Below are 26,157 nucleotides of genomic sequence, written 5' to 3' on the forward strand. Positions count from 1 at the left end.
GGTATGAGGTCTTCTATGAAGGTTTGATAGAAGTCTGCACTAAACCCGTCTGGACCTGGGCTCTTTTTGGTTGGGAGACCTTTAATGACTGCTTCTATTTCCTTAGGAGTTATGGGGTTGTTTAACTGGTTTATCTGTTCCTGATTTAACTTCGATACCTGGTATCTGTCTAGGAAATTGTCCATTTCCTGAAGATTTTCAAATTTTGTTGAATATAGGTTTTTATAGTAAGATCTGATGATTTTTTGAATTTCCTCCGAATCTGTAGTTATGTCTCCCTTTTCATTTCTGATTTTGTTAATTTGGACACACTCTCTGTGTCCTCTCGTTAGTCTGGCTAAGGGTTTATCTATCTTGTTGATTTTCTCAAAGAACCAACTTTTGGTTCTGTTGATTCTTTCTATGGTCCTTTTTGTTTCTACTTGGTTGATTTCAGCTCTGAGTTTGATTATTTCCTGCCTTCTACTCCTCCTGGGTGTATTTGCTTCTTTTTGTTCTAGAGCTTTTAGGTGTGCTGTCAAGCTGCTGACATATGCTCTTTCCTGTTTCTTTCTGCAGGCACTCAGCGCTATGAGTTTTCCTCTTAGCACAGCTTTCATTGTGTCCCATAAGTTTGGGTATGTTGTATCTTCATTTTCATTAAATTCTAAAAAGTTTTTAATTTCTTTCTTTATTTCTTCCTTGACCAGGTTATCATTGAGTAGAGCATTGTTCAATTTCCACGTATATGTGGGCATTCTTCCCTTATTGTTATTGAAGACCAGTTTTAGGCCGTGGTGGTCCGATAGCACGCATGGGATTATTTCTATCTTTCTGTACCTGTTGAGGCCCGTTTTTTGACCAATTATATGGTCAATTTTGGAGAAAGTACCATGAGGAGCTGAGAAGAAGGTATATCCTTTTGCTTTAGGATAGAATGTTCTATAAATATCCGTTAAGTCCATTTGGCTCATGACTTCTCTTAGTCTGTCGACATCACTGTTTAATTTCTGTTTCCATGATCTGTCCATTGATGAGAGTGGGGTGTTGAAATCTCCCACTGTTATTGTGTGAGGTGCAATGTGTGTTTTGAGCTTTAGTAAGGTTTCTTTTACATATGTAGGTGCCCTTGTATTTGGGGCATAGATATTTAGGATTGAGAGTTCATCTTGGTTGATTTTTCCTTTGATGAATATGAAGTGTCCTTCCTTATCTTTTTTGATGAATTTTAGTTGGAAATTGATTTTATTTGATATTAGAATGGCTACTCCAGCTTGCTTCTTCTGACCATTTGCTTGGAAAGTTGTTTTCCAGCCTTTCACTCTGAGGTAGTGTCTGTCTTTGTCTCTGAGGTGTGTTTCCTGTAGGCAGCAGAATGCAGGGTCCTCGTTGCGTATCCAGTTTGTTAATCTATGTCTTTTTATTGGGGAGTTGAGGCCATTGATATTGAGAGATATTAAGGAATAGTGATTATTGCTTCCCGTTATATTCATATTTGGATGTGAGGTTATGTTTGTGTGCTTTCATTCTCTTTGTTTTGTTGCCAAGACGATTAGTTTCTTGCTTCTTCTAGGGTATAGCTTGCCTCCTTATGTTGGGCTTTACCATTTATTATCCTTTGTAGTGCTGGATTTGTAGAAAGATATTGTGTAAATTTGGTTTTGTCATGGAATATCTTGGTTTCTCCATCAATGTTAATTGAGAGTTTTGCTGGATACAGTAACCTGGGCTGGCATTTGTGTTCTCTTAGGGTCTGTATAACATCAGTCCAGGATCTTCTGGCCTTCATAGTTTCTGGCGGGAAGTCTGGTGTGATTCTGATAGGTCTGCCTTTATATGTTACTTGACCTTTTTCCCTTACTGCTTTTAATATTCTTTCTTTATTTTGTGCGTTTGGTGTTTTGACAATTATGTGACGGGAGGTGTTTCTTTTCTGGTCCAATCTATTTGGAGTTCTGTAGGCTTCTTGTATGTCTATGGGTATCTCTTTTTTTAGGTTAGGGAAGTTTTCTTCTATGATTTTGTTGAAGATATTTACTGGTCCTTTGAGCTGGGAGTCTTCACTCTCTTCTATACCTATTATCCTTAGGTTTGATCTTCTCATTGAGTCCTGGATTTCCTGTATGTTTTGGACCAGTAGCTTTTTCCGCTTTACATTATCTTTGACAGTTGAGTCAATGATTTCTATGGAATCTTCTGCTCCTGAGATTCTCTCTTCCATCTCTTGTATTCTGTTGGTGAAGCTTGTATCTACAGCTCCTTGTCTCTTCTTTTGGTTTTCTATATCCAGGGTTGTTTCCATGTGTTCTTTCTTGATTGCTTCTATTTCCATTTTTAATTCCTTCAACTGTTTGATTGTGTTTTCCTGGAATTCTTTCAGGGATTTTTGCGATTCCTCTCTGTAGGCTTTTACTTGTTTATTAATGTTTTCCTGTGCTTCCCTAAGTGTGTTCATGTCTTTCTTGAAGTCCTCCAGCATCATGATCAAATATGATTTTGAAACTAGATCTTGCTTTTCTGGTGTGTTTGGATATTCCATGTTTGTTTTGGTGGGAGAATTGGGCTCCGATGATGGCATGTAGTCTTGGTTTCTGTTGCTTGGGTTCCTGCGCTTGCCTCTCGCCATCAGATTATCTCTAGTGTTACTTTGTTCTGCTATTTCTGACAGTGGCTAGACTGTCCTATAAGCCTGTGTGTCAGGAGTGCTGTAGACCTGTTTTCCTCTCTTTCAGTCAGTTATGGGGACAGAGTGTTCTGCTTTCGGGCGTGTAGTTTTTCCTCTCTACAGGTCTTCAGCTGTTCCTGTGGGCCTGTGTCTTGAGTTCACCAGGCAGCTTTCTTGCAGCAGAAAATTTGGTCTTACCTGTGGTCCCGAGGCTCAGGTTTGCTCGTGGGGTGCTGCCCAGGGGCTCTCTGCAGCGGCAGCAACCAGGAAGACCTGTGCCGCCCCTTCCGGGAGCTTCAGTGCACCAGGGTTCCAGATGGTCTTTGGCTTTTTCCTCTGGCGTCCGAGATGTGTGTGCAGGGAGCAGTCTCTTCTGGTTTCCCAGGCTTGTCTGCCTCTCTGAAGGTTTAGCTCTCCCTCCCACGGGATTTGGGTGCAGAGAACTGTTTATCCGGTCTGTTTCCTTCAGGGTCCGGCGGTGTCTCAGGCAGGGGTCCTGCCGCTCCTGGGCCCTCCCCCACGGGAGCCCAGAGGCCTTATACAGTTTCCTCTTGGGCCAGGGATGTGGGCAGGGGTGAGCAGTGTTGGTGGTCTCTTCCGCTCTGCAGCCTCAGGAGTGCCCACCTGACCAGGCGGTTGGGTCTCTCTCTCACCGGTTCTGGGAGCAGAGAGCTGCTGCGGGCCGGGATCCGCGGGTGTGGGACTTCCGGTAAACACAGAACGTGCCCGGTCCTAGAGAAATTCTGCTTCCGTGTGTCCCAAGCTCACCAGGCAGCTTTCTTGCAGCAGAAAATTTGGTCTTACCTGTGGTCCCGAGGCTCAGATTCGCTCGTGGGGTGCTGCCCAGGGGCTCTCTGCAGCGGCAGCAACCAGGAAGCGGGACCATTCTTTTTTAAACCACCGCAGTCCCCCACAAGATTGGCCTGTGGGCAAACCTGTGATGCATTTTCTTGATTGATGATTGATATTTACTGTGCCACCTGGGGATTGATGATCCTAGGTGCTCAACGATCACAGGTTGAGCAAGCCATGAGGAGCAAGCTAGCAAGCAGCACTCTTCCGTGGCCTCTGTATCACTCCTGCCTCTAGGTTCCTACGCTGATTTCTCTTTGTGATGTAGTGTGATGTAGAACTGTAAGCTTAAATAAATCCTTTCTCCCAAGTTGCTCTTAGTAATGGTGTTTTATCATAGTGATTGCAACCCTAAGACAATACTGTAGGCTTTGGGGTTTGTTTTTTGGTGGAGAGGGGTACTGAAATTTTAATCTAGGGTTTTGCACATTCTTAGACAAGTATTCTGCCACTGATAAACATCTCCAGTCTGCAATATCCATTTTAAAGCTTATAATGAGACAATATAAAAGAAAATTGGGTTTTAGCTTTGAAAATGTTTTTCTTGTTTAATGTGCTTTCAATTATGTAAAGAAAGACAAGATTTATGGATAATTTAAAATGACATTTAATTTAAGATCAAACTGGGCCTGGTGGCACAGTCCTTTAAGCCCAGGTACTTGGGGCCTAAGGCAGAAACATCACAAGTTCAAGAGCTTCTTATCTACAAAGTGAGTTCAAGTAGGTCTGGTGACTTCAAGGAGAACGTGTGTGTGTGTGTGTGTGTGTGTGTGTGTGTGTGTGTGTGTGTCTGTCTGTCTGTCTGTCTGTCTGAATTGTGAAGTGGAAGTTGCTGTAGTGGGGCTATAGTTGGGGCTGTAGTTAGGCTGTAGTAGAGCTATAGTTGGGGCTGTAGTGGGGCTATAGTTGGGGCTGTAGTTAGGCTGTAGTTACGCTGTAGTAGAGCTATAGTTGGGGCTGTAGTGGGGCTACAGTTGGGGCTGTAGTGGGGCTACAATTGGGGCTGTAGTTAGGCTGTAGTTAGGCTGTAGTAGGGCTGTAGTTGGGCTGTAGTTGGGCTATAGTTGAGGCTGTAGTGGGGCTACAGTTGGGGCTGTAGTTAGGCTGTAGTTGGGCTGTAGTTGGGCCTGTAGTGGGGCTGTAGTTGGGGCTGTAGTGGGGCTGTAGTTGGGGCTGTAGTTGGGGCTGTAGTGGGGCTACAGTTGGGGCTGTAGTTAGGCTGTAGTAGGGCTGTATTTGGGCTGTAGTTGGGCTATAGTTGAGGCTGTAGTGGGGCTACAGTTGGGGCTGTAGTTAGGGTGTAGTAGGGCTGTAGTTGGGCTGTAGTTGGGGCTGTAGTGGGGCTGTAGTTGGGACTGTAGTGGGGCTGTAGTTGGGGCTGTAGTGGGGCTGTGGTGGGGCTGTAGTGGGGCTGTAGTTGGGGCTGTAGTGGGGCTGTAGTGGGGGCTGTAGTGGGGCTGTAGTTGGGGCTGTAGTTGGGGCTGTAGTGGGGCTGTAGTTGGGGCTGTAGTTGGGGCTGTAGTGGGGCTGTAGTTGGGGCTGTAGTGGGGCTGTACTTGGCTGTAGCTCAGTTGTTATGTCGCTTGCATAGCATATGCCTACCCTAGGTTTGATTCCCAGGGCCACACAATTTTTTTTCTTTTTGAGATTAAATATTTATTAAAATATTGAATTTGTTTTTCCTGTTAAAAGGTAATTTTCTTGTTCTGATGTGCTTTAAAAATTATCTCAGATTTCTTTCTTTAACCTAAATGATAGTTTCCAAGTATTTGTAAGCATTTCTCTACAGAATAGCACATTTCCTGTTTGTTTTTATTTTCCCTTTTCCAGTAAATGAAAAGACCAAGCCAGCTATAATTGTCCCTTGACTTTGTTTGCTTAAAAAGTATTTTATTCATTTATTATTGTGTGTGTGTGTGATATGTGTATGGTTGTGCATATGCCATGATAGTCAAGCAGAGGTCAGATGATAATGCTGTGTGTGGAGTTCGCTCTTGCTTTTTACCTCTCTTCTTTCTTCCATTTTAAATACTAGAGATGTCTTACAAAGCTGTAAAAGATTGTGGTCAGAAAGTGGGGCAAAGGTGTTTGTGAGGCACTTTTGAAATGAGATTGATTTATGGGTTTTTGTAACTTGTACTTGAATGTCATCATGTTTCTCTTTAACAAATGTCATTAGTGCCCTTTAGTTGGAACAGCATTTGAACCACTGGTTGACAAACACTGACTAGCATCAACAAAAGTATTTGGTTGCTTAAAAGTGATCAGATGTTTGGTGCGAGGTCAGTTCCTGGAGGTAGATTTGTTTTGTATTTGAGCCAGGGTCTCATGTAGCCAAGGACCTTGAGTTCCGACCTTCCTGTTTGTACCTTCTGAGTGCTGGAATTACAAGGAAGTGCTGCCATGGTGTTTTAAACAAGGTATGCCCCATAAATCTTGGTGACTGGGATTATTAGGAGGTGTGGTCTTGCTGGAGGAAGTTATGTCACTAGGAGCAGGCTTTGAGGTTTCAAAGGACTGATAACATTTCAAGTTAGCTCTCAGCTTCCCGTTTGTGGATGGAGATGTGAGCTGTCTACTGCTGCAATGATCTGTTGCTTGCTACCTCATGGACTGTTATGCATCTGTCACTGTAAGCCTCAAGTCAACCCATTCTTTCATAAGTTGCCTTCGTCATGGTGTTTTATCACAGTAATAGAAAAGTACCTAAGAGAGCCATCATGCCTGTTTTGTTTTGTCTTTGTTGTTGTTGTTTTTGGGTTTTTTTTTTTTTTTTTTTTTTTTTTTTGGTGGTAGGCATGCTAGGCAAGCACTCTACCAAAAACTACATCCTCTCTCCTGTATGTCAAATCTGCAGAGAGATGAGAAGAATAAAAAGATGAATATCTGAATTTATCACCTAGTACTCCTGAAGTTTTTCATATTACTATTCTAAGTAGTAAATATTATAGATGTTGTCCTTTATGTCTGGCTTTAAATGAAATATATATGAAAATTGTTTTCCTGAGTCCATCAGGTTTTTTGTTGAAGATTTTCTTGGATTAACCAATTACTGTTGTTACTTTGTATACATCTAAGTAAACCATGCAAATTAAGTTTTTGAGTCAAGGTATCACTTTGTAACTCTGGAAGTCCTGGAACTCACTATGTAGATCAGACTGGCCTCAAACTAAAAGAGCTCCACCTGCTTCTGCCTTCCAAGTGTTGGAATTCAAGACATGTGACATCATGTCCAGCTATTAGCATTTTAAAAAATTGTTTATGTATAAGTATGTGTTTATGGGAATGTGTGGGTGCTCTTGGAGGCCACAAAAGGGTGCTGGATCCTCTGGAACTGGAGTTGCAGGCTCATTGTGAACTACCTGTTAGTGCTGGGAACCAAATTTGGGTCCTCAGGAAGGGCAATGGTGCTCTTAACTCCTGAGCAGTCTCTCCAGCCCTGTGACATATATTTTCATAAACAACACATATATGTTAATACCTTATGGAAGACAGTTACAAATGTTGTGGGCTTTCCTTCTAGAGTTTGCTTGTGAGTGGCATAATCAGCTCACTGACTGGTACCTTGCTTTCCTCTCTGTCATTACTGAGTAAAGTATTTTGGAGATGCTTATATATTTAAACATTTTTATGTTTATTTATTTGGTGGGGGCAGAGTGTGCCATGCTGTGTGTATGGAGATCAGAGAAGAACTTTCAGGAGTTGGTTCTCCCTCCCACTGTGTGAGTTGTCACAACTCAGGTTGTCAGTCTTGGTGACAAGTACCTTGTGAGCCATCTTGCTGGCCCGAGTAGCTAGATTTTATTGTATGGCTGTGCTGTAATTATTTAGAAATGTTATGTGGAAGTAATGATGTATATCTGTAATTTGGGCATTGGGAAGTGAAGGCAGGAAAATAGAAAGTTTTAAGTCAGCCTAGGTCACATGAGACTCCCTTCCTTTTTCCTTTCCTTCCTTTTTTGGGTCCTGATATGTATATGTGTATATATGAGTGTTTGTGTGTATATGTGTGTGTGTGTGCGCGCACAGGAGTGAGTTTGTGTATACCTTGGGTACATACATTGAAGCCAGAAGGTATGGGGAATCTCTGTTACTTTTTACTTGTTCCTTGGGTGAAGGTCTCTCTAACATCTAGCCTTGTTTTCTTGGTTAGGCTAGATTACAGCAAGTCTTGGCCATATTACTGTCTCTGCCCCTTGAGGCTGAGGTCACAGGGACATGCAGGATGATAGGCTGAGATGCAAACTCCAGTCATTCCTTATGATTACATAGCAAGACCTCTAACCGCTGAACCATCTCTCTAACCCTAAAGGGCCATCTCTTCATTCCCTCCCCTGCCTCCTTCCTTACTCTGCCTTGCTTTCTTTTTCCTTTGAAACAGGATCTCATTATGTAGCCTTGACTAGCCTGGGACTTGATATGTAAACGAGTATGGTCCTACCTGCCCCTGCCTATGGAGTGTTGGGATTAAAGGTATATACTCAAGACACTAGGTTTGAGACCCTTAAAACAAAGCAAAACATCTTGTTAACAGTGCAAACATCGGGGCTGGGGATTTAGCTCAGTGGTAGAGCGCTTACCTAGGAAGCACAAGGCCCTGGGTTCGGTCCCCAGCTCCGAAAAAAAGAACCAAAAAAAAAAAAAAAAAAAAAGTGCAAACATCATTTTATGTATTTGTGGGTCTGTCTATAGGAATGAGGTCTCAGACATAAAATTGCTGTACCAGAGGATATATGTACTAAAATTTTGTCTCATATTGATAATAGCTTCCTGTACAGAGATTGACCCAGGTTTGTTAATAGCATTAATGAAGTTTGTCTTAAATTTTATGTTATCTTTTGCTTTTTTGTGATGCTGGGATTCGAATCTAGAGCATCATGTACACCAAGAAAGTGTTCTATAATAGCTAAACAGAAAGTTCAGCTCTTAATTGTGAATTTTCCTGTGGAGTTTATGCTTTTTGTCTTATGTTTTGGAGTTCTGTTGTTGTACCGACCTTATTGAGATCTTTCCTTTTTCACATTCTGATTGTCCACTTGTAATGCAGTTCTATGAACTGTTTGTTTTGATACCCATACTTAGTCACGATAAAGTATCTTATAGAAGATAAGCAGTTGTCTCAGTCTCATTTATATATTAGTGTGCTTTTCTCTTCATTTTTTTGAAATAGATCCCAGAGATAGAACACTTCAAATTTGTCTTGCCTGTTCTTAGTCATTTTAATTTTCAGTTTCAATAATGATACTGAGATTAGGCTGGGGAAACTTGTTATCTGTAAGTATTATTATTATTATTATTATTATTATTATTATTATTATTTTGACAGGGTTTCTCTGTATAGCCCTGTCTTGGAACTTGCTCTTTAGACCAGACTGGCCTCAAATTCACAGATCCACTTGCCTCTGCCTTCCAGGTGCTGGGATTAAAGGTTTGTGTCACCGTTGCCCGACAAGTTTTATTATTTATAATTAAGTGTGTGTGGGTATTTGCATATATATGCAGGTGCCCATGGAGGCAAGTAATGGATCTGGAGTTAGAGTAGTTAGTTCTGAACCACCCTATGTGCTTGCTCTGACTTTGATGCACTCTTAGCCACTGAGCCGTATTCCAGATCCTGTCTTTTTCTTTTTCCATAAAAGATGGATAAAAACTCTTTTACAAGGATATTTTATGTGTTCATTTATTTAGGCCTCATGTATTTCAATCAATATATCTTTTTAAAAATTGTATGACATTTGTTAGGTTTACCCCTGAGTATGTATGTAGTTTTGCTGTCTTTACTATAATTGACGAGTGTAGAATATAGGGTTTGAACTTTATTTTTTATTTAATTTTGATTACTTTTAGATGAATTCTTGTGTTGTCTATGATGATTTTCCAGTTGTTGAATTACTCAGTCTTCCTAGCTCAATCTTTCCATTATCTGGGATTACAGGCTGCGGGATATTTGTGTGTACGTAAATGTGTATGCATGAGGACATACCTGTGCTGTGGCGCGTGTTTGGAGGTCAGAGGACAGCTCTCCAGAGTTGCCTTTTCTCTTTTCACCGTGGGGTCTTGGGATTGTCAGGCTTGGAGGGAAGGGGTTTTACATGACAAGTCATCTAGCCAGTCTCCAATTACTTATTTGTGAGACAGAATTGCGTTACGTAGCCCATAGATGTATGCTTGTGTGTCTGCCTCCTTTGGAGCTGAGGCTGCAGATGCTTGTGGGCATGCCTGGCTTGTTCTATGTGGCTGGGATCAGAACTTTGGTCCTCATGATTATGAATCAAGTACTCTTAACTGCTGAGCCATCCCTCCAGCTACTTCTTTATTCTTATTGTTCATTGTCTTAGTCAGGGTTTCTATTCCTGCACAAACATCATGACCAAGAAGCAAGCTGGGGAGGGAAGGGTTTATTCAGCTTACACTTCCACATTACTGTTCATCACCAAAGGAAGTCACACAGGGCAGGAAGCAGGAGCTGATGCAGGGGCCATGGAGGGATGTTACTTACTGGCTTGCTTCCCCTGGTTTGCTCAGCTTGCTCTCTTATAGAACCTAAGACCACCTTGGAGGAGGAGGTTACAACCCACAAGGGGCCTTCCCCTCTTGATCATTAATGAGAAAATGCCTTACAGCTGAATCTCATGGAGGCATTTCCTCAAGGGAGGCTCCTTTTTTCTGTGATAACTCCAGTTTCTGCCAAGTTGACACGCAAAGCCAGCCAGTACAATTGACCCCTTGTCAATTTGACACACAAACGCATCACTATTAAGCCTCAACCCTTACTTTCTTATTCATCCCCAAGATCTAAATAACTTTAAAACTCCCACAGTCTTTACAAATTCTTACATATTAAATTTTCAATCCCTTTAAAATATCTAATCTCTTAAAATTCAAAGTCTCTTAACTGTGGGCTCCACTAAAATACTTTCTTCCTTCAAGAGGGAAAAATATCAGGGCACAGTCCCAATCAAATTCGAAATCAAACTCTAACCATCAAATGTTTGGGATCCACTCACAATCTTCTGGGCTTCTCCAAGGGCTTGGGTCGCTTCTCCAGCTCTGTCCTTTGTAGCACACACCTTGTCTTCTAAGCTCCAGATGCCTCTACTCCACTGTTGCTGCAGCTGCTCTTGGTGGTCATCTCATGATACTGGCATCTCCGAAACTGCTGTCTTCCGCTGCAACTAGGCTTCACCAATAGCCTCTCCTAGGCTCTCTTCATGGTGCCAAGCCTCAACCCCTTTGCATGACCCCTTCAGTCCTGGGCCATCAACTGCAACTGAGGCTGCACCTTCACCAATGGCTTTCCATGGCCTCTCACAGTGCTGAGCCTCAGCTGCTCTTCATGACCCCTTCGTGCCTTCAAAACCACTATCACCAAGGTGACTCATATTACCAAGTCCAGCCACAGCACGAGGTACAAGCTTGGCAATCTCTGGAACACAGCCTCTTTGTGCTCTCAGAAAATACTTCCCAGAAGATTTCACCTCAATGATACTGGTCTCTTCTTAATCACCACTAATTTCTTAGCTCCAGCTGACCAGCATCAATAGTCCCAGTAACTCAAAGGTTAGCTTTAGTAGTTCTTGTATCTTGTTAATCACAGCTGATTCTTCAGCCCAGCTAACCAAAACCACAGAATCTTCACAATCAAAACAGCAACAGCTGTTAATCTTCCCTCTGAAATTTCACAAGCCAGGTCTCATCTTCTGCACTGTTCTCAACATTATCTTCCAAGCTCCTACAGAACATCCCACAGAGCTCTTAACATCCCAATGACTCTTCTAGCTCAAAGTCCCAAAGTCCTTCCACAGATCTCCCCAAAACATGGTCAGGCTGTCATAGGAATTCCCCACTATGCTGATACAAATTTGTCTTAGGGTTTCTATTCCTGCACAAAGCATTATGACCAAGAAGCAAGTTGGGGAGGAAGGGGTTTATTCAGCTTACACTTCCAAATTGTTGTTCATCACCAAAGGAAGTCAGGACTGGAACTCACACAGGTCAGGAGGCAGGAGCTGATGCAGAGGCCATGGAGGGATGTTTCTTACTGCCTTGCTTCCCCTGGCTTGCTCAGCTTGCTTTCTTATAGAACCCAAGACCACCAGCCCGGGGATGGCACCATCCACAATGGGCTATGTCCTCCCAACCTTGATTACCAGTTGAGAAAATGCCTTACAGCTGGATCTCATGGAGGCATTTCCACAACTGAGGCTCCTTTCTCTGTGATAACTCCAGCTTGTGACAAGTTGACACACAAAACCAGCCAGTACATTCATCAAGTATATTTTAGCTTTTATTGTCTTATGGTGTTTTTAGGTAGATTTTAGAAATGTCTTGGCCACTTGTAGTTAGGAATACTGAAAATGTGGTTAGGACAGTATACTTAACCTTCATTCAGTTTGAAGAGAATTGGGAGCTTTTATAATGTCTTCCAAACATGAACATACCTCCTCACCTTTGTGTTGAAACAGAACCCAGGGCTTGTACATGCTTGGCAGGCTTTTGGGATTGAGCTACATTTTCAGCCCTACTTTTTAAATTTAGAGCATAATATGTCTCAGTAGGATTTTATACTTCTCTGTGTTGAGGTGTTATATATTTGAAAGCATTTGTAATTTTTTTGGTGTGATTGTAAATTATGTCATTTAACTTGTTATTTTCTTTTTAAATTTTAAAATTGTGTGTATGTGTATGTAGTGAGTGGGTGGGTGGAAATCAGAGACCAATTTTTAGAAGTCATTTCTCTTTTTTTTACTATGTGGAGCCCGAGGATTACACTCAGGTTTAATTTGGCAGCAAGTGCCTATTGAGCCTAAAATTTCATTTTCATTTTTGAATTTTTGCCAGTAGTAGTAAATTCCATTGGTCTACCCCACTTTTCTCTTTCTTCCTCTCTTTTGTAGTTACTCAGGACTTTACCCTGTGTTTACCCTGTTGGGTGAGGAATTCATTCATTCATTCATTCATTCATTCATTCATTTATTTATAAAAACCTGGTCTCCACATATCGGCCATGTTATCCTAAGTGCTGGGATTACAGATGTGCACACCACATCAGTTCTAGACTGATGTCAGGATGTGATAAGGCATGGGGATTTATGGTCAGTATTGTTGCAGTGTGGGCCTCAGTTTGGGATCTAGGGCAGAGATGGGAAGTGAAACAAGTTGGAGCTGGGTTTTGATGGACTTTGTGTGCTGTGCTAATGCACACGGAAGTTCCCAGGCAGTTTTGGCAGGGTTAGGTTGGTCTTTGGGGAAGATGACTTATACCCCTGAACTGGCTGGTTTAGGGAGTTGGACTGACCCATTAGGTTAGAGGCCTTTGCCTGGGGACTAAGTGAGGATGGGGGGAATTTAAGTTAGCAGTTGGCATTCAGTCAGGCAGGAGAGAGGTAAAGATGAAGTCTTTTGTAGGTGAGATGATGGGACTGAGGTACAGGATGAGTCTGGAGGCTTCAGAACACAGGGTGGATGATGACACGATGGCTGTAAACCCTTGGACTGCAGGAGCAAGGCCTGAGGCTTTGTCTGTAGCATTTTGAGAGAAAGAAAAGTAAAAAGGAGGAGGTTGGGGCTTAACGTTTGAATTAGGATTTGCGTTTGATTTTGGAATAGGAGATACGAATCTAGTGTGGAGTTGAGGCTTGCACAGTAAGTAAGAGAAGCAGTAGATCAAGCATAGAGGGCTTACCTATAGGGGCTTCAAGGGATCCTCATCTTGGGCAGCCGCAAGGCGAGAGTAAAGGATTTCAGGGAAGGAATTTTATATTTCCGATTTTACTCTCTCTCTCTCTTTTTTAGTATAGAATAGAGTTTATTCAGGGCATGGAGAGGGGAGTTAAGAGGGTAGTAGGAGCAGAGGAAGGCAGAGAGAGAGAGAAAGAGAGAGAGAGAGAGAGAGAGAGAGAGAGAGAGAGAGAGAGAACTGCTTTTTACTCTCTTGAGGTAAATGATTTTCTTTTTAAATAGATAACTTTGTAGTATTGTAATTTTGGATGAGTATAGTAGAATGTCTTAGACACTAAAGCACAGATTACATATTTGTGGAGTGTTATATCACTTGTGGTACTTATATAGTACTATAATTTAGGTTTTTACTAGTTTTTAGTGACTATCACATGCTTTATCTGTTGCATTTTAGGCCCATTTAACTTGAGTACATATTCACAATCAACCCCTTTTGATGTATTGTTATTGTAAAGAATTATACCAAGGGCTAGTGAAATGGTTCAGCAGGTAATAAACTGCTTGCCATGTAAGCCTGATGCTGAGTTCTATATCTGGGACCCATGGTGGATGGAGAGAACTGGTCACCAAAATTGTCCTAGACCTCCACTGTACACACCATGACATGAGCATCCCTGAGCATGTGCACGAGTGTATGAAAGCACACATGTGTGATAATACATATGTTGAGGTTCAATCTGTTGCTGAGTATTGTAATGCTAAATACTGGCCCCTGAGATCTGGTTGCCTCAGGGTCAAGAAATCCTCATGTACCCCAAGTCATGTTATGTAATCTTGCCCCCCCCCAAGTTATCTCTGATTGATCAGTAAATACACATGTGCATGCCTACAGCCTGTAGCTGGGCAGAAGAGAGGTAGGCAGGGTTTCAGTTCCCAGCTTAGGGTCTGAGGCAGGGACCATGAGGAAGAAAGAGAAGGTGGAGAGAGGAGAAGACTCCATGCGGTAAGTGAATAAAGGGCTGGCCAGTCAGAGTGGCCCAGGTAGAACATGGCAAGTTATAACTCGGCGCTACTGACAGGGCCATAGATAGGCAGAATAGCATAGAGGGCTGATATCTGCCCTGCCCTAGTGCTTTAAAGGCTTATCATAAATATAAAGACTTTGTGTCTTATGTGGGAACTAAATGATCCAGGGCGGGGAAGAAACCCCATATTAATATTTACCATAATGCACATACACATACATTCTTTTATAAAGAATTATTTTTAAAATCTTAAAGGCAGAAGTGTATATATCAATGGTAGGACATGGAGTTAGCATTCACAAGATTTGGGCTCAATCATCATCACCACTTCTAAAGGTGAAACTTGGGATGTGGAAATAATTTTAGTATTGGTGCCAAATTCAGTCACTTAGGTATCATTCCCTAGGACCCATCCACTTTGTGTTTTGAGTCAGGGTCTGTCACTAGGACCTGGGGCTTGCTGATTAGGTTAGGCTGGCTGGCTGGGTCACTCCAGAATCCTCCTGTCTCTGCCTCCCCAGCATTGGGATTACAGTGAGTACTACTGTGCTGATTAATTTTATGTCAACTTGACACAAAGTGCAGTCATTTTAGAAGTGGCACTCTCAGTTGAGAAAATGCCCCCACCAGATTTGGCCTGTCTCTAAGTCTTGGAGCATTTCCTTAACTAGTGATTGATATGGGAGGGCCCAACCTATTGTGTGTGTTGTCATCCCTGGGCAGGTGGTACTGGGTGTATAGAAAAGCAAGCTGAGCAAGCCCTGGAGAGCAAGTCTGTGAGCCACACCCCTCCATGGCCTCTGCACCAGCTCCTGCCTTCAAGTCCTGGCCTTTACACTCATGCCCTGACTTCCCTGGGTGATGGGAAATAAACTAAAATGAAATAAACCCTTTCCTCCTTGATTTTTGTCATGATGTTTATCACAGTGTATTCCTCTGAAAGACTTGGCAGTGTCGTTTTGGGGAGGATTGTGCAAGGAACTTGGGGCTAGAAAAGCTGTTTGATGCTCAGAGCTTAGTGAGCTGTTCTGTGGGAAGCTCGCGTGTAAGAGTGCTGAAAGCAACACAGATGTGGGAGCCCAGCCCATGAGGTTTCAGAAAGACGTCTGAGTGTCACTTGAAGATGCTCAGGGCCATGTGACATTTGGAGCTAACAATCATAGAAGTGGAACCTTTGCTTTATTGGACAATTGATAATGGTCACCTGGGACTGGAGACTCAGCTTTAATTAAGAAGAGACCTGCAGGGGTTGGGGATTTAGCTCAGTGGTAGAGCGCTTGCCTAGCAAGTGCAAGGCCCTGGGTTTGGTCCTCAGCTCTGAAAAAAAGAACCAAAAAAAAAAAAAAAAAAAAAAAAAGAAGAGACCTGCAGTGCTCTGGCAGAATCTTCTGGAAAGGGTTTCTTACAGCACACAGAAGCTGTAGTCCAGATAGGAGAAGGCTATATCTCTTCCCAAACTTGGTAATCTTTTAAGAGTCTCCCAGTAGGTACTAGTTTTGAAGGCTTGAAGGGTCATGGAAAGCAGCCAAGGCTTGGCACAATGAATGTGCAACCGCAGTTGATATGGAAGCCCTAAGGTTGAAGGAGTCATGGAGAGAAGTTAAGGTTTGCTGCCAGGTGGTGGGTCAGCCCTAGAAGGGAGTCCAGGAGAGGTAATGGTGAAGGCACAGCCTAGTTGTTGAGACCCCAGCATTTTACAGATGCCAGTACCATGGATGACCACTAATGACAGCAGCAGGTACAAAATGGAGTCTGCCTGAGACGAGTAGACACATGTGCTGTGACAAGGCCTTTGGAGCCCAGAAGACTGACATTTAGTTTTTAGTGGTGACTTTGGTGCTTCTTTGACCTGATTGTGACTGTGCCCTGGCTCTTTCCTCTCAGAATAAGAACGTATGTTACTTATTTTTTAATTTTCAGGAGTCTACAGTTAAAAAAACAAAGACTTTGGAGTTCCAGAAAGACTTTAGGGTGTCAAAGAGAGTTTGGATATTTTAGAGACTTGGAATATTTTGGATCTTTAATTATATGCACTAAACTCTGATACCCCCAATTTTATAAAAATTATACTACTAGATTTAACATCAATCTGTTAATAGTAGATGATTTTAATACCCCGCTTTCTGTAATAGATCATCTGAATAAAATAGAGAGACATGAGAATTAATTGGCAAAATACATCAAATGGACTTAGCAGATATCTACATAATATTCTACCAAAACACCAAAGAACACAGTTCTCAGCAGCACACAGAGCTATTCTAAAGCAGACCACGCCTTGAGACACAAAACCAGTCTTTACAAGTTCAAAAAGATTGCTATCACTCCAGTTATTTTATCTGACCACAATGCAATAAAACTTAAAACACACAGCAGTCAAATCTCTAGTAAATAAAAAAACTCCTTGTAGTTTGAGAATAAGTAACTCATTACTGAATAATGAATGAGGCAAAGAAGAAATCAAGAAAAATATATAGTTCTAAGTGCCTACATTAAAAAAAATCAGAAATAGCACAAATAAATAGCACAAATAAATAGCTTAATGTGGCAACTCAAAAATTTGAAAAAAATGAAAACAAACTAAATCTAAACCTAGTTGGTAGCAAGAAATAATAGAGCAAAAATAAATGAAATATAAACAAAAGATAATACAAAGAATCAATGATTCTGAGGTTTGGTGCTTTGAGAAGATTTGGCCAACGGACCTTTGGCTCAACTAGCCAAAATAAAGAAAGAGAGGACCAAAATGAACAGAATCAGAAATGAACAGGAAAATATTATAACAGATACCAGAAATGTTAAGAACTTTATAAGATAATACCCTAAAAGCCTCTAGTCCATTAAAGTTGGAGAACCTCAAAGAAGTGAGTGAATTTCTGTATTCAGCCAAAATTAAACCAAGAGTTAGCCAACTACCTGACCAGATCTAATACAACAAATGAGGAGGTTGAAATAGTGATAAAAGCCTACCAGATAAAAGAAAGCTCAAGGCCAGATGGAGTCCCAGCAGAATTCTTCCAGACATTCAAAGAAGTTCCACAGTCAATCATCTGAAACCATTAAAGAAGAAACACCAAAACCAAAGCAGGAGCGTCCCCCAAACTCCTTCTGTAAAGCCATTTAAGAAGGAGAGAGAAGAGACCGAGACCTTGAGAGAGGCCCGGTGGCATCATCCCCAGAAGACACCTAGCCTTGAGTAGCTGGTGAACCATTATTCCTGAACATGCTGGTGAGGTGGTTAGAGAAAATCAGAATTGGTGATGAGGATGAAGAAGCTTTCCTTTCACCTGTGAAAGGGGGGGATTTAATTTTACTTCTGAAACTGAGTGCAGTCTGCTGACTTAGAGATCAGAACTCAGATTCTCTGCCCTTCAGATTCTGGGATTGGCTCTAGTGTTCCAACTTGGGACTCCTCTGACTGGCAGCCCTTGCTCAAGAGCCTCCCCTCTATCAAAGCTCAGTGTCTCCTTTACCCAATTCTGCTTTTTTCTTATAACACCTTCCTCTTGTGGTGTTACAGCCTATCTGGGCCCCAAACTCTCGACTTAGCAAATGCTTCCCAAAAGCTGGTGCTGGGAAGTTGGCTCAGGAAATGGCTCAACTCGTGACATACTTGTTGTGTAACCACAGTTGCCTAAGTTTAGACTCAGAACCAACAGAAAGCTGGGTGTGATGGAGCACACCTGTAAGCAGTGCTAGAGAGGGGTTGTAAAGATAGGTGGGTCCCAGGGCACACTGGCCAGGGAAGCTTTTAAGCAAGGATTGCCTGTGAGGAGCCCATGTTGGATTGAAATGCTTAGACCTTTAAACCTTCAAAAATTTTGGATGTCCTGGGAAAGGCATGGTGTGGTAGTATGGTCCCTGAAGGACAAAGTAATGACCCTGGTCACTGCTGTCACTGGCAGCAAGTCCTTCCTTGAATAGGGAATTAGCATGTCTTCCTGTCTTTCTTAAGAATGAGAAAATGGGGGTTGGGGATTTAGTTCAGCGGTAGAGCGCTTGCCTAGCGAGCGCAAGGCCCTGGGTTCGGTCCCCAGCCCCGAAAAAAAAAGAAAAAAAAAAAAAAAAAAAAAAGAAAGTCTTAAAAAAGAATGAGAAAATATTTCCTAGATGTTATTCACAGACTTGTCTCACACCTAAGTGTTAGATTACATGCTGTGACAAAGATTAGTAATCATTCCTTATAGCTATTACCAACTTTTCTAGGAAAGACAATCCTGAGCTTTGGGACATCTGTTATTACATTTCTCTGCCCTCCTCTATATGTAGATATGTGCCTGTTACTTTTGGCTTGCATACAAGTAGAGTTTTCATGTTTGACTTGGGAGAGGGAGTGCTCTTTGTCTCCTTTCCCTCTTTGTGGTAGGTGGAATGGGTCTGTTTAATCATAGGAGCCTGGGGAACCATTTTGAATTCTTAGGTAGAAGCCAGTGTTGGGGATGACAAGAGGCTACAGAGTGTCAGGCTACTGATGATTTATGATATTGCCTTACATGTTTTTGCTAGGTGTATTAGAACATAACCTTTAGTGAATTATGTATTTCTAGTTATTAGGACCCAAGGAAGCAGGGTTGTTTAAACTAATAACTCTGGGGTGCAGTAGGTGTGGACAGGGTTCATAAATATCTATAATATGCAAGCACAGTAGAGGAGAAAGGAAAGGAAATTGAGGGAATTGGGAGATCAGATTTTTATCATGGTCTGTATTGGAAATCTTAAATAGGTAAATGGGCTAGAAACGTGTGGATGTTGCTGAGTGAGGACGTCATGGTTTAGTAGATTGGTAGTCTCTGTGGGAAGATGCCTCACTGCAAGGGAGGAAATAGACTGGAAGGGATAAAGAGCCAGTGATCAGATAGGAAGGTTAAAATTTAAATTTTGTCGCTAGTACTGTTAGAAATACTAGCAGAGGCCAGAGGAATGGATGGTTAAGGCGTGGCAAAGGAGAAGATTGTTAATGATAAAGTTGAGAAATGGAGAGGCTGTTCAGTGGGTGGCACCGACCTGTAATCTCAGCATCGAGATAGAAGCAGGCTCGTTTAAGGCCATTCTCTGCTTCTTAGCAAGTTTGAGGCCAATCTGGACCACATGAGACCTTTTCTCAAAAATAAATCCTCTAAGCAAGAGAGCTGGGCTTTGGATAGAGCCTCCTAGATATTAATATAAATAAGTGGAAGACCGCAGATGACTTGCTAAGATCCTCAGTGTCTGAAGAAGGGCCATGCAGTGTTGGCTGCTGACTGTGAGGTAAGGGTACATTTCTTACAGACTGCAGTTAGAGCCTGGCACCTGATGTGAGAGGAGGAGAAAATGATGGGATGGATGGATGGAAGGAAGGAAGGAAGGAAGGAAGGAAGGAAGGAAGGAAGGAGCACCTTTATTGTATATTATTTTCTAAGTGGCCAAAGATACCTGACACAAAACAGAAAAAGTTGAGAAAATGTATCTTATAGAAAATAAGGTGTTCTTTCCATAAAAGAGCCGTTAGACAGTAACCTGAAAAAAGAGTTAGCAAATTGGGCTTTGGCAAGTGGATATAGTAGAATTTCATTTTTATTGTATTTTGTTTTATGTATATGACTGTTTGGCTTGCATGTATATGTTTGTACCATGTGTGTACCTGGTGCCTGTGGAAGTCAGAAGAAGTCAGACCCCCTGGAGCTGGAGTTACAGATGGTGTGAGCTACCATGTGGTTGCTGGGAATTGCACCTGGGTCCTCTGGAAGAGCAGTCAGTGCTCTTAACCCTGAGCCACCTCTTTAATTCCTCCGTGAAGAATTTTCTTAATTTACAAAGGAGAAAGTGTAAATGATAAAACCATGAGAAGATAGACAGACACTAGAATTACTGGAGTCAAAATGTTAATGAATGCCAGATACTCCTAACATGAGAAAGTTGCAAAAGTATGAAAATCCAGATACTCCACTGAGTTAGAAATCTAGGCTCTGATATATACTGCTGTGGCAAGGTAGTAAGTGGCCATTGAGTTCAGAAGGGAATCTGGATGGGTCTTCTGGTGTGTGGACCACCTCAGACTGCTGCTGTCTTCTGTGTTGCAGCCTTCCCTATATTTCATTGGAACTATGGTTATACAGTTTAGCTTTAAAAGTATCCATGTCCTTTAAATTATTTGTTTTATTTTATTTTATCTCTCTCTTTTTTTTTTTATTTTTTGAGATGTAACCTCACCGTATACTCTATACTGGCCTGGAACTGTCTAGGTAGCTCAGATTCGTGGTCCTCTTGCCACAGCCTTCTAAAATTTTAGATTGCAGGTAGGAGCCAGACCACTTCTGGCTTTTGTAGCCATTTTTATGATATGAAGTATAACTTTTCTTTCATAACTAAAGTGATTTAGTTATTTTGTTATTGTTTATCCCTCTTGCTTTGAATATATCCTTTTGTGTGTGTGGCAGATATGTAACCACAGGCTTTTCCACAGGCATCCTACCCTAGTACCAAAAATGACTCTGAGACTTCTTACATATAAATGAATGCCTAAGCCAATAGCTTTGGCTTGTTTCCCCTAGTTCATAACTAAATTATCCCATTTAAACTTGTTGCAGTAAAAATAAAAATGGATTGGTGGCTAAGGTACTGCGCTGTCACTCTGTGCGGATCTGTGGGAGCCGCATGCTCTGGCTGTTTCTCTGCCAGCCACTTTGACACCCTTGGTAGGTTGTTACCACACCTGACACACATATTGCGTTCTGAAGGCTGTTCTAGCGTGGCACCATGCCACGCTAGCCCCAGGCATTGTATAGCCTAACATGGCTTCCAGACTGAGACAGGTCTCTCTGCCCCCTGTGAACTTTGCTCACATCCCCTGTAGCCCGGTAAAATCAAAGCTCTAGAAACTTGTAGTTTAACAATTAGATTTATATGTTAAATTCTCAATCTATAATACATCCACAGAACAAATTCACTGCCAATTAATAAAGATAGAAAAGATAGACAAGATAAAATTGACCTAGATCACCTGGATCAGAATCCTCCTCCTCCTCCTCCTTTGTCTTCATCTTCCTTCTTTCCTCCTCCTCCTTCCTAGACTTTTCCCCGCCTACCCTTCCTTCTCATCCAATGATAGGCTTCACCTTAACCTGGACCCTCCTTGCTGCCTAGTGACATCATCCTACATAAACTAGTCTAGGTCATGCCATGAGGCTACATACCTCTCCTTGAGTTTCTTGAGTTTCATGCAACTGTCTTCCTCAGAGTTCCCCATCCTCTGTTGCTGTTCCCCAATACCCATCCTTGTGTCATAGTCCCTTTGTCCTTGTCTCCCCCCACTTCCTCACACAACTGACTATCCCAGACTCTGTGCTGGAACTTCCACTTTTCTTCCTCCTATCCAAGCTAGTAGGCCAACAATGTTTTATTGACAGATGATGCTTCCATATATTGCATAAGAGATTCTCTCTACAAAGATCCTTATTTCATCCATTGTGAATGTATCTGTCCAGTCATGTTCTCCTAATTGTAGTACACGTTGTATCAATCTCATTAATTTCTTTAGTCTTTTTTTTTTTTCCTTTTTTCTTTTTTTCGGAGCTGGGGACCGAACCCAGGACCTTGCGCATGCTAGGCAAGCGCTCTACCACTGAGCTAAATCCCCAACCCCTTTAGTCTTTACAAGAAAGATAATATTGTATGAAAGTTTGACTGACATTTTTCTTTATTTAAATTACAGACTAACTGGATCTTCTGGATTTGTAACAGATGGACCTGGGAATTATAAATATAAAACGAAATGCACATGGCTCATTGAAGGACAGTAAGTTATAATGGCTTACTTTATTTTAATTTATTATAAGAGTTTAGTATCGAACTTAGGTGTGTTAGTGCTATTCTTGAGACAGGCTGACCTTGAATGTTGGTATGCTACCTCTGCTCCCCCAAGTGCTAGGACTGTAGGTGTAGACTACCATACCCTGCTGCTAAAATACCTTTCATTAATGCTTTTCGTTTGGATAGTGGTTTTGCTTTTTTTTTTTTTTTTTTTTTTTTTTTTGGTTCTTTTTTTCGGAGCTGGGGACCGAACCCAGGGCCTTGCGCTTCCTAGGCAAGCGCTCTACCACTGAGCTAAATCCCCAACCCGGTGGTTTTGCTTTTTAAAATTTATTTTTTTGGGGGACCAGGGAGATGGCTCAGTGGATAAAGTGCTTGCTGAGCAAGTCTGGTTATATGAGTTTAATCCCTGGATCCCACGGTAGTAAAAGAATGCCTTCTGAAAGTTGTACACACACACACACACACACACACACACACACACACAAATAAAAAATTAAAAGGAAGTTTTCTTTTTTGGGTGCTGGGGATTGAACCTATGACTTCAGTAAGCAAGTGTTCTATTGTTATTTTTGTCTCTCCACACCCCCAGCCTCCTCATCTCCCCCAATACCCCCTGGAGCTGAGGACCAAACCCAGGCAGGGCCTTGTGTTTGCTAGGCAAGCGCTCTACCACTGAGCTAAATCCCCAACCCCAAGTGCTCTATTGTTACATAACTCTTTACTTTATGTTTTTTTTTTAAAGGTTCCAAGTTGACTTAATGTTACAAATGAAAAATGTATACCAGATATTTACATATTTTAATTCTAATAGTTTAAAAAACTCAGTTAAAATCTTTTTAATAGTTTGCTTAAATTTTATATAATAATGCTATTGTATTTTTTTCTGACTATTGATTTTTATTATCAGCTAAATAATAAATCAGCCATCAGAATAACTACTGTTGCCTATTTCCCTAGCCCTATTGTCCTTCCAGCTGTCTATTTCTTTTTTTTCTCCTTCTTTGTGCCTGTCATTTAAGGCCAAAGCATTTTAGTCTGTGAACAAAACTTTGAAGATTCATGTCTCTCTGTGATTTCTACCAATTTAGATACTAAACCCAAGAAATACTGCTTATTAATTCATTTAAAAGCAACAATTATATCCCACCAAATGTCAGCAGAAAAGGCAGTTTGTTTTCATTGAGATGGGATCAGACTGGTAAGCACTACCTGGCAAGGCGCTTACTGTGTAGACCAGGCTGGCTTTGTGCTCTCAACTGTCCTATCTCTGTCCTCACTTCTGAGCACTGGGATTATAGGCATGCACCACCATACCCACTTTTGGGGGGTTGGGGTACAACTCTGGATCAAGCCCACAGTTGCATGGATGCTAGGCAGTCTACCAACTTAGCTGTATCCCTGATCATAAATGTCATTTTTATCACCATGAATGTAAGGAAAAAGTTCCTCATATTTAAGGAAATGATAAGAATTGCATTGTTTAAGATTTCACAAATCTCTTTGCTATCTGGCAATAACTGATCTTTTTTGTTATTTTGTTTTGTTTTTAAAAATATGTGGTATGTAAGCAAACTTAAATATGAATGGAATAGTTCCAGATGAGAGGAAAAAGTTAGATAGGGTTATCTGTTATGGAAAATTTCAGACACTTTGTCTAGGTGCTTGGCATGGTAAATATGAAGGTGGAGCTGCGGTCTGAGGTAGTCATGCACAGGGAGCGGCTGTAGAGCCCTTGGGAGTGTGGACGCCAGCCAGGGATACGTAGCTTCCCTAGGAAGTGGTTTTTGGTACAGTTCTGTGAAAAGACAGAGAAGCAGGTAAATTTAGAAAATGTGTTTTTTTTAAAGTGATGTGTTATGAAGTCTTAAGTAATATGAGTAAGGGAAGAAGTAGGGATGCCGAGGGGCTCGTGTTGCTGAATGTTAAGGCAGGGCTGGAAACATTCCTCTAAGGCCCTGAAGTCAGAGCTGCTGTTTCTGTTTCCCAGGACAGACATGTTTAATGTTCTCTTATACATATCAGATACTAACGAGATCGCTGATAAATGCAGGAAACCTGTTTATATTTTATATTTGCATTTATTTTTTTCTCCTTATACATTCTTCAAAAGTCTGTTTTTAGTAGTTAATGTTATGATTATTATAAATTACTTAATTATTTTTCTAGGCCAAATAAGATAATGAGACTTCGATTCAACCATTTTGCTACTGAATGTAGCTGGGACCATTTATATGTTTATGATGGGGACTCAATTTACGCACCTCTGATTGCTGCCTTTAGGTAAGCCCAGCCATTAGCTGACTTCTGAATGTAAGTGTGTCAGGAACACTTCTCTCATGGAGTGAGCATCAGCTCTGTCTCTGCTGAGCCTCAGTTCACTTGGTTTTTATGTCCTAGGTCATTTTCTGTGTATGCTACCATGTAGCCAAGGTTAGCCTTGAACTTCTAGTCCTGCCTCCACCTTCCAAGTGCTAGGAGCACAGGCTGTGCCACTGTGCCTGGCTCATTTCACATTCTTGAACTGCGAAGTTTTGATAATTTCTGTTATCAAACGAACTGCTGTTCGTGATGGTGGTAAAGTTTACATTAAAAAATTTTAGACTATATTGAGTAATATTTCTGTGACAAATTTAAATCAGAAACCATACCTATTTTGTTCTTGTATATATTTCATTCCATAGGCCCTTAGGAATAACTTTTTGAATAGATATATAGTTTCTCTCTGTGTGTGTATTTGTACTTGTGTATATGTATTATTAGGGAGAGGAGAAGCTTTCTGGAAGACTATTTATAAATTGGACAATGGTTTCCTGTTGAGAATGAGAAACTTGCTAATTTTGTTTTGTAAATCCCTCCCCAATACATCTGTATTAATAATTTAATAAAGTAATTCAGTTTAATCAGTTACAGGTTTCCACTGAACTTTTGCTATTTTAGTTTTTTAAAAAAAAGTGTGCGTGTGTCTGCAGTGTATGTGAGTGTCTGATATGTGTGCGAGTGCGTGTGCATGTACTCACATGCCGTCGTGTGCATGTCAGGTTGGAGCACAGCCTCACGTGTCGGCCATTACATTCCACCTTGTTGGTGAGAGGTTCTCTTGTTTGCTGTGGCCTGTTCTCTGGAGCCAGCGTTAAGGAGAGTCTTAGCCACCTGACAAGGGTACTGGGAACCAAGAGAGTGTGTGTGTGGTCCTGGATGATGCTTAGAACTTACTTTACAGACCAGGTTAGTCTTGAACTGACAGAGATCCACCTACTTCTGCGTCCTAAGTGCTGGAATTAAAGGCATTGTCACACATGCCTGGCAACGTCAGTGTTCTTAAAGTTTATTGTTAATTGTGTATGTGTGTGAGGGGAGGGGGTTGGCACATGTGTGTACATGTGGAGGTTAGAGGACATTTTTGGGGAGTCTATTTTCCTCATTCCACCTTCATAGTGGTTCCAAGGATTGAACTTGGTTCCCAAGCAAATGGCTTTGGAGCTATCTCACTGGCTGGCCTCTTATTTCTTTACTTTAGAAAGAAATCAATATTTTTCTCTTCTTCCCCTTGTGGTAGTATGCTGGAATGCCACATAGTGAGGGAAGGACTATGCAGTACACAAGGAGGCAAAAGACAAATAGAAGACTAGTTCTTCACTATTGCTCCTGTAACTCTCCAATAATATTTGGAGCGAGAACTTAAGAGTTTCATTTAATGAAACCAAACAGCAGGCTGTGCTAAGCACTTAAAATGTCATCTGTCATGTGTTAAGCGTATGTATGTATGTATGTATGTATGTATGTATGTATGTATATAATTGAATATACCTTGCATTATAGCAGGAGGCACCTTAAACTATAACAGAAGCACAAAAATTAAGTATGATATTATGATACTACTTTTTAGGAATTCATCTATAACCCTGTTTGTTAATCAGAATTCATGGAGCCCCTTTCACATGACTGGGCTTTGAATTAGCTAGCCATAGCCATTGTAAGAATATGAGCCAAGCAGTTGTGCACAGAGTTTACTTGGACTATGTATTTGATAAATAGGGATGAAAATTTCATGTCAGCAGCAAGAATAAAATAAGGGGCCTATAAACTGTCCTAAGCAAAGATGTTTGAGGGAAGGTATATGTACAGAATGTTGGTTAATCGAGAGCATGAACTAATGCACTGATT

At 41.4% G+C, this 26,157-nt stretch overlaps 1 protein-coding gene across 3 annotated transcripts in view; it reads left to right on the forward strand.

The window, feature by feature from the left end:
• The window catches only part of Atrn (attractin), a 134,090-nt gene that overhangs the window by 13,904 nt on the left and 94,029 nt on the right, over positions 1-26,157 (forward strand). For all 3 annotated transcript variants that reach the window (XR_010064702.1, XM_063284645.1, NM_031351.2), the window contains exons 2-3: positions 21,893-21,976; positions 24,160-24,273. Coding sequence is in view for 2 of the 3 variants with exons in the window: in XM_063284645.1 (XP_063140715.1) it covers positions 21,893-21,976; positions 24,160-24,273 (198 nt within the window). In the remaining variant the exon portion in view is untranslated. The remainder of the gene's footprint in view (positions 1-21,892; positions 21,977-24,159; positions 24,274-26,157) is intronic.

The sequence above is a fragment of the Rattus norvegicus genome, chromosome 3 (assembly GCF_036323735.1).
Source record: "Rattus norvegicus strain BN/NHsdMcwi chromosome 3, GRCr8, whole genome shotgun sequence".
Taxonomy (NCBI): Eukaryota; Metazoa; Chordata; class Mammalia; order Rodentia; family Muridae; genus Rattus; species Rattus norvegicus.